This window comes from Poecilia formosa, unplaced genomic scaffold, assembly GCF_000485575.1.
Source record: "Poecilia formosa unplaced genomic scaffold, Poecilia_formosa-5.1.2 Scaffold45, whole genome shotgun sequence".
Classification (NCBI taxonomy): Eukaryota; Metazoa; Chordata; class Actinopteri; order Cyprinodontiformes; family Poeciliidae; genus Poecilia; species Poecilia formosa.
Genome location: NW_006799984.1, coordinates 1,882,467 through 1,891,221, shown reverse-complemented (window position 1 = coordinate 1,891,221; position 8,755 = coordinate 1,882,467). Strand labels below are relative to the sequence as shown.

General features: G+C 38.1%; 1 protein-coding gene across 1 annotated transcript in view; it reads left to right on the top strand.

The window, feature by feature from the left end:
• atp1a2a (ATPase Na+/K+ transporting subunit alpha 2a) overlaps positions 1 to 8,755 on the top strand; it is a 73,790-nt gene that overhangs the window by 26,842 nt on the left and 38,193 nt on the right. Inside the window, exons 12-14 of the mRNA XM_007552033.2 lie at positions 271 to 469; positions 2,715 to 2,824; positions 7,540 to 7,674. Coding sequence (XP_007552095.1) covers positions 271 to 469; positions 2,715 to 2,824; positions 7,540 to 7,674 — 444 coding nt within the window. The remainder of the gene's footprint in view (positions 1 to 270; positions 470 to 2,714; positions 2,825 to 7,539; positions 7,675 to 8,755) is intronic.

Here is an 8,755-nt window from a genome sequence, read left to right as displayed (position 1 = left end):
AGTTTGAGTTCGTTTGTGTTGAAGGATCTACTGGAGCTTATGGTGTGTTTGTTCGTCCAGTCTTTTTATCCTGTATGTGACTCTTAACTGGCTGTTTACCAATCAAACACTCACACACCCACACACACACACACTCATTCTCTTACCAGGCACCTTCACCACGCATGGTTTCACAAGCACAGGCGCTTGAATGCACCACTGCGTTCGTATGCTCTCTGCGCTCGTCGACTAACAATCAACTGTCCTCCAATCTCCTCCTCTTCCTCCCAGGTGTGCCTGACGCTCACTGCCAAGCGAATGGCCAAGAAGAACTGCTTGGTGAAGAACCTGGAGGCCGTAGAGACTCTCGGCTCCACCTCCACCATCTGCTCCGACAAGACGGGCACGCTGACCCAGAACCGCATGACCGTGGCCCACATGTGGTTTGACAATCAGATCCACGAGGCGGACACCACCGAGGACCAGAGTGGTAAGACGGAAACGAGTTCAAACAGGAGAGGACCAAGAGAGATCTGGAAAAATGACATCAGCATTTTTCTCAGTAAATGTTTCCAAGTGAGCAACATAAAAAGATCGGCAAGCTGGAAATTAGTCTACAAATTAAGTTTTAAAGTATTAAACACGTTTACTCAAATCTAGCAGCTTTATTTTGTTTCTCTGAAGCCAGAATGTTCTCTTGGATCAAAAGTCCACCCTGTTTTCATCTACAAATTCTTGAAAGAAATTTCCGAATCTTTTTCTCCACTCATCCTTTCTTTAATTGTATGAAATTTGCCAGTATAATAAACGTAGAAAATATCTCACACCTTGACGTTCCCACTCCCAAACTTCACTGTTGCTGTTATAGTTTTGGAGTGATCAGTGTTGTAATTTGTCTCAGTTCAGTAGAAGTGAACTCTGCTGCAGTTTGAATGCGTATGTGGATGCCAAGTGTGGAGACCGGTCCAAAAGCAGGAAATGGACTTCAGTGCAAGGCATTCTGGGTAGATACAACCAAAGCAAACACTGAAGTCTAGCGCTAGCTGGAGAAATGTCTTGTGGTCTTTTATCCTACAACTCCTTAACTCTGACGATGCATTTTTGTTTACATTTTGCAAAGAAGAAAGTTGCGCTCATGTTTTCTTCAGAGATTTTTATGTTGTTTCATTCAGTGGTTTTTTTGGTGCAGTGCCCCCACATGGAAGGGGGTGGACAGGGTTTCTTAGGAGTTGGCATTGTTTGACACTTTGCAGTGTGAAAGCAAACTCCAGCAGCTGAAAATGGATCAAATGTTGCTGTTTTGGTTCCCAATCGAACCCAGTCTACCAGACTATCAGGTGTAAAAACACCCGAACATGCATTTTCTTCAACAGTGGAGTCTTGTGCAGTGAGTCTGAAAGCAGAAATGTATGTTTTTTTAACTATTTGTTCTTTTCATGGAATAAATAGTTCACGGTCTCTGAGGAGTCCCTTGTTACTGGTCCGTAGCTCTTGCTCAGATTTTTAAATGTTTATTCTAACTTCAGTGAGACTCAACTCCAGTTGATGGTGAAATTGTCTTCATTTCTACTCACTGGATTATTGGATTATGGTCTTAACTGTGTTGAAAAAGGTTACCTTGTCACTCAGTAACGTTTTTAAAGGTCATCAATTAGGAGTGAAACTAGTGAGACTGATAGGCTGATAAATATTCTGACATATTTTGGCTGGTTTCTGGAATTTTCATGCCTTGTTGGATCTCTTTTGCATCATTCTATTTATTTATTTAGATTTCTTGAAATGTATCCAAAACCTGCTGTCAGTTTCATTATTGCAAGCATTTTAGAAATAAGTTTACAGAGAAAAATGTTGATGTGTTCCACTGTTAGTTCCCCTGCTGTAAATTAAGGAAGTTCAATTCATAAGAGTGTGAGGGAATGCAGGATGGAGGAAAGGGACCACCTGCCAAAATTCATCTGGCCAATATTTCCACTGCCAGCAAACATGACCGTTCACTCTGCTGGTTTCATTAATTGAGAAGAAGTGTGCAGTGGGTGGCACAACCCACAGCTCTTCCTCAGCAGGACTGCCGCCGCGCAGCCAATCGGATTCCTGCCTCCTACCACTGAAGGATATATCAAGCCAAAATTCATCAAGAAGCCTCCAGCATTAACCAAAAGGTTGGGCAGAAAAGGAGCAGGTGTTCCATGCATAATAATGAGCACTGACTACTCTGTCATCTTTCATTGAGTAGCCGGCGGTTTTGAGAGAAGAAAACGACATGCTGGATTTTGTTTTTGCAACTGCTGCAGATTTTATGAGGCTTCTCCTCCCATGTTTGTCACTCTCAACAACTCCAGCCACAAACTGCCTGTCTGTTTACACAGTATCACTGACAGCGAGTGCTCCGACATGCAGGCAAATATGAAAAATGAATGCAGCAGACTGCAGGTCATTTTCAATTCGATTGGGTGGCTAGGCCTCAAATTTTCATACAAACTATTTCCTACTAGCTCTTATTTTGGAGACATTCCAGGTAAAAAAAAATGAAGGGGTCTCATTTTCCAGACTGGGGAACTGAAAAATCTTTTCTGTCAAAGAAAAACTGTTTTCTTAACTTAAGTGACCTCGACACGTGTTATTTAGCTGCAATATCCAGTGCCACTGTGTGAACCCAGAGCTGAGTCAGTTGAATAAATACTGAATGAGCTCTGTTTAAATACAGTCTAACGCAGGTCCCTCTCCACTGCTTCCAGGTTCTGGCTTTGACAAGAGCTCTGGTACTTGGGTATCCCTGTCCCGCGTGGCTGGTCTGTGCAACCGAGCCGTTTTCAGATCCGGACAGGAGAACTTACCCATCCTGATGGTACACGCAGTCCACACACACACAGCCTGACACGCGCTATAACACAAGTTTCCAAATGTTCCACATCAAGCTGCAGGCTCATGAATTATCTCGACTCTCTACAGCAGTGGCACACAGCCCATTTGGTTTAATGCAAGGCCATTATGAGCCGGCTTTTTTTATGTAGATCAACTAATGCATGCACATAATTCATGAGACATGATTTTGCCTACTGCTTTGCCAGTAGGGTGAAGTTAACAACATAAGGGAAGCGTCAGGTGAGCTGTCGCTCAGAAAGAAGCCTTGTTAGAATAAGTATTTGATCCCTATAAGTTAAAGAAGTACGGCATAAATATGCAGGTACAATATGAAGACAAGAGTAGACTCTTTTTAACTTCTAAGACTTTTTGAACATTACTGGACTGAAAACTCTTTCATCCAACAGCCAATTTTCTTATTGCTTTCCCTCCAGCTAGTAAATAAAATTAATTTTAGAGAAGGATCAACACATCATGGTACCGATTTCAGTGTTTACAACATTTATAGAAATGAAGCAACAAGAAAGTAAAAAAAAATAAAAAAAAGAAGTCAAATAAAAATTCACCACATGCATTTTCTACCACTGATGTGGAACCTTGAGTCTTTTTCATGAACCATTCTGAATATCTCGCTGTAAATTTTAGTAGTCTTATCCTCTCTTGGCAGGTTTTTCTCGCTGTCATGTACTTTCTATATTCTAGTAATTGATTCTGGTCCTCAGAGGGTTACTAAGAGTTCTAGATGTTTTTTTAATAAACCAACCAATGCTTCATTTCCACAAAATATTTCCTCTTGTTATTATTTTGCTGCTCCAGTGATTTTTCACTTTAACAGGTAGTAAATATCCACTGCACTGTAAAACAAATAAGTTTGATTTGCAGCTTCTCAACAGAATAGGAGTAATATCAATACCAATCAATGCTATTTTTACAAATATTATTTGTAACTTTATCTGCAGTGTTACCTCATGAACCTTCACTCCAATTTTTTTTCACAAATTTAGATATCGGACAAAGAGAACATGATTAGGAAACAGTTTTCATGTGATGAGTTCAGTTATTAAGATAATAAGGTAGAACTTTGGCAATATGTAAAAAGAAAATGTAATTCCCGTCTAACACTGTATTTGGATTCTGCGACATTGGAGGGTTTCAAACATTTACAAAGTTATGAGTCAGATTTAAGTCATGATTTATAACAAAACCTTCACTTGTTCTCAGTGAGATGTTGACTTGCTGAACTCTTGTCCTGCTCCATGACCCAAGAGCATTTAATGTAAAGTAACAAATTAATGACTAGACTTTTTCCTTTAGGGCTTTCCGGTAGTATCCACGATTCCATCACTTACATGAAATTTAAGGAAAGCGGCAATAATAAAACAGCCACATACCATCACAATACCACCACCATTATAGACTGTAGGAATAAAATAGTTTGTCTGAAATGTTTTTCTTTTCTTATCTTTTTTTTTACCTGATGTAATATAGTGTGCAAATTCCAATAGTTTGTCAGATTCTGTTCAGTTGGTAGATCACCTCGATGTTTTGAGGAAACTTGAGGAAGGTTATTGTTGTTCCTGTGTGAATTTATCCCATGGAGATTGTTTTTTTTTACCCCCCAATTCCTTTTCTTACTCTGAAACCATGAACTCTGACTTTACCTGAGGGAAGTGAGGCTTTTGTTTTCAGACAGTTTCTAATAGATATTTCTTCATTTTACTAATAAATGAAAACCAGAATCTGAAAACTGCTGCTTGTATTTACTCACTTTTTATTAAAATGTGTTTAATGAACCAAAAACATTTAGATATGAGGGAAAAAAAGAGAAAGCAAATCTGTTGGAAGCAAATTCTTTTTCACACTACAACGTGTTTTTCTATTTCTAAGCACAAAACTCATGAAATATACACAGCCTATTCATGCATTTTTCAGTGATACTCTGCTGTAGGTGCTAAAATAAATGTCAGACAAAACTCTGGACTCAAGAACCAAACAAGTATTTAAATCTGTTTCTACAGTAACAAACAACATCACTTTGGGCTGAATGGTTTCAGTGCCTTTACTGGTTTACCTCAACCTGAAAACCACTTCAGATCCATGTTGCTGTGTCACTTTAAATGTTTATTTTAGCAAACCGCTGATCCTTCTGTGTTGTAACGTGATTTTTGTTTAAAGATACATAAATAAAAGAGAATTGGATTTGTTCCTTGAAGATATCTCGCCTCTCATCTCAACCTGCAGAAGAGGATTAAAAAAAAATTCTGACTTTAATCTCAGAATTCTTTAAACTTTAATTTTCTGTGATCAAAAGTCAGAATATTCACCTGAGCTTTTCAAAATAATAATAGTAATAAAAAACAAGTAACAAGGTAGAATTTCTTCTACATGTTTAAATATACTGAGAGGTTGAATTATTCAAAAATTATCTGTAGGAGATACTGAGAAAAAAAAAACATAAATATGCATGTTAGTTTGAAAGGTGCTTTTCTTGACAGACCAACAGTAAGAAAAGTAGTTCCACCTAACAAAAGTTGCAGTGCACACTTACACACTTAACCTCACGTGTAAACACACACAGAGAATCATTCAGTACGCCCTGAGAAATAACTCACCCACACCGACAAAGAAACACACACTGCTGAGTAGGTAAGTCAATATTATCCCAATGTTCTAACAGCCGCTTTCCTCCAGCCTGTGCTTCACTGACCTGAAGGAATTCTCAGTGTGGCTCGCAGTTATTGGATTACAACTTCTTCTGTGTGAGGACAAACGCCTCTGCTGAAGCCTGTCTGTCCCTGGTGGTGCCCGGCTTCCTCCCGGCGCAGAGTAACAGATGTGTCTCCTGACAGCAGTCAAACACAGCAGTGCAGGCGCCGGCACCGTTACTAAAACAAGTCCCCATCTGCACTTGTGAAGACAGAGAAATGGAATTTCCCTTGATCTATTTATTCATTCATGAAAAGGCACAAACAAGGACAAATCTCGCGGAGCGCTCGTCCTTGTTTCACGGCTGTTCATGAATGAATAAACAGAAACAAAGAGAAATTTCTTGTCCCCGTCAAGCTCCCTCTTGGGCGTTTGGGGGGTCAGGTCATCACTTTTGCTCTGATTTTAATAATCCAGCGTCAAGGATTTCTATTATCCTCCTGGAATTTTCATAAAAGCCGATATGAGTGGTTTATCAAAAGAGAGTTAGCTAAAAATTGGTGACAAAACTCTAATTCAACCTTGTCACAAAAACACAAAAAATAAAAGCAATGAATCCATTAAGTGTTTTGTGAAATAGTATGTCTTGACATTGGTGTTTGTGTGACTCACTGCGGGGATGTTGGTGCAAGTAGATAACATTTATAACACTTTCTTAAAAAGAATCATTTTTGTGGGTCAGCTTTAGATGCACAGACGTAACGATGTTACTCAGATTAATTTTAGCCTTGTGGAAATAAAACGCTTGGTACTGCTGCTTGCCTCTACAGTGCCCTGCTGGTATTTATAACATCTGAAATCTGAATGGTGCATAATGGAGAGGTGAAAGTAAAAATGATACTTGGGTTTTCAAAATTCTGTAAAGTACGGCAGGCATTTCTATTCAGCCCTCTTGTGTCAATAACTCATAAAGCTGCCCTTCACAATAATTACAGCTGTGAGTTTTCAGGTATGTCCAGACTAAAACATTTAGATTGAATTTAACAATGTTTTAAGTCCTGCCACAGATTCTTAATTGGATTTAAGTCTGGAAGTTAGTTGCAGTAACTCTAAAGCACTAAAAGGATCAATTAGCTCCACTTTAATTCACCTGAAACTTTATTTGCTTTATCAACTTTATTCACCTGAAACATTACAAAACAGGCAAGTAAATTAGCCTGTTGCAAATTAATTTTTGAAAATATTAATTTATGGGAAGCTAATTGTCCTAAATGTTTTCACAATTAGCTAAAGCGCTAAATGAAAAGAAATGTGTCACTATTAGCAGATTAAAAAGGTAAAGTGATAAAAATTAGAAATGATCTCCATGTGCTATTTTCCTTCCAAATCACAGTTATTGACTACTTTTTGTTGATAAATCACAAAAAGACCCTCCAAATAAAACATGTATGTCTGTTTGTGGTTGTAACGTGTCAAAATGTGAAAATGTTAAAGGAGTGTACTTTAGTGAGGCATGATGTTTGGAGGACTGGGTCAAAAGAACAACTGATGGGATTCTAGTCCCTTCAGGTCACGACGGTTAATAACTCAGCTGTTTGTAATAATGATCTGACTCATTACTCAAGCAGCATTTATCCATCATCGGAACCTATTAAAACCAAGCCTTTCTAATATCCAAAATATTAAAAACTGAGCTTGAGAGAGAGAGACATAAAATATCATGCATTATGTTTTATCTGTGAACCTTTTTTTAGTCAGTTTATTATTTTGTCTGTATTTTCAGATCTAGGTTTATTGCGAACGTTTTGCTATATCTTTAAAAAACAAGCCTGTGGCCAAATCGTTGTTGTCGACGTAGCTTCGCCGCCTGCATCGCTGATGAGAGCCATAATGGAAATGAGCAAAGTTTTCAAAGGTGTCTCATTTAAGCCATTAAATAAGACACTATGAAAAGTTTCCCTCTGCTGCTTTGCCATAAACACAAACCGTGAGTCATTTTTTAATATGCGGATATGAGTGACTGCGCTAATGTGATCCTGTGTGTTCCCCCAGAGGGACACAGCGGGGGACGCGTCAGAGTCAGCCCTGCTGAAATGCATCGAGCTGTGTTCAGGCAGTGTTCGTGACATGAGAGCCAGAAATCCCAAAGTGGGTGAGATCCCCTTCAACTCCACCAACAAGTACCAGGTAAACATCAACGGCGATTCAAGGATTTCTGCAGGGAAATCCCGTTGGCAGTTTGATACTTTGGACTTTGCATTGTATTTAAATTTTAGGTAAATTGAGAATACAATTTACCTAAAATCTAAACTTTAAAACACAAAAAAACATTCAAGATCCTCCTCCACCAAACCTACCCCAACTCTTTAACTCTAAAAGTTATTAAAATTGATCCCTTTCATAAATCTGGCACATACTATTATATATTTTTAAAATACTTTAAGTGTAGAGAGACTAATCCGTCTTTTGTGAAAACTTATTTGTTTGCATTTGTAATACTTCCACAGGTGTATTTCTGAAATGTAAATTTTTGAAAATATTTTCCAAATGTTCACAAGTTTTAAAAAAGGGTGAAATGTGGGTTTGTATGGAAGACGAGAATATTTGAAAAAATAAAAGAATAATAATTCTGACTTTGATCTCAAAACCCTGAGATCCTGACAATTAAAAATGTCAGATTTCTGACAATTATAAGAAAAAAGTCAAATTGAGATTAAAGTCAGAATTCTGATATTAAAATCAGTTTCTGATATCCTGGTAATCCTGAGAAAATAGTTCAGATTTTGAGATTGAAATGATAATTCTGAGTAAAAAAGTCAAATTCTTCTTTTCTTTTTCGGTGGCCTTAATTCTTCATCCAAATTCTGAGTGCAGATACAGACGAAAATTAATACAAAGGAAAATTATCCAAAAATAAGAAGAGCAATGCAACTTTGCTAAAAATCAAAGTGCTGCAGACGAACAATACAAACTGAAAAGTTCATTGATTATTTTCCGTCGCGTCTCATCAGGGTTGTTTTATAACTAATAAGTTCTTGGGTTATTAGTTGCTTATTTCAAACAGGAGCCCATTGCAGTCTTTATATACGGTAGAAAGCCTCACTGATATCCGTCCTGGCTGAAGTTTATTGTCTTAATTCAGTGTGAACGATTCCCTCAGGAATCACACAACTTGCAAAAGTGATGAGAAAGAAACTCTGTTCCCTGGAAGCCCATCCCTCCATTTTCTATCCAGACTCATCAGTACAGGCTTATTTTACATTAAAAT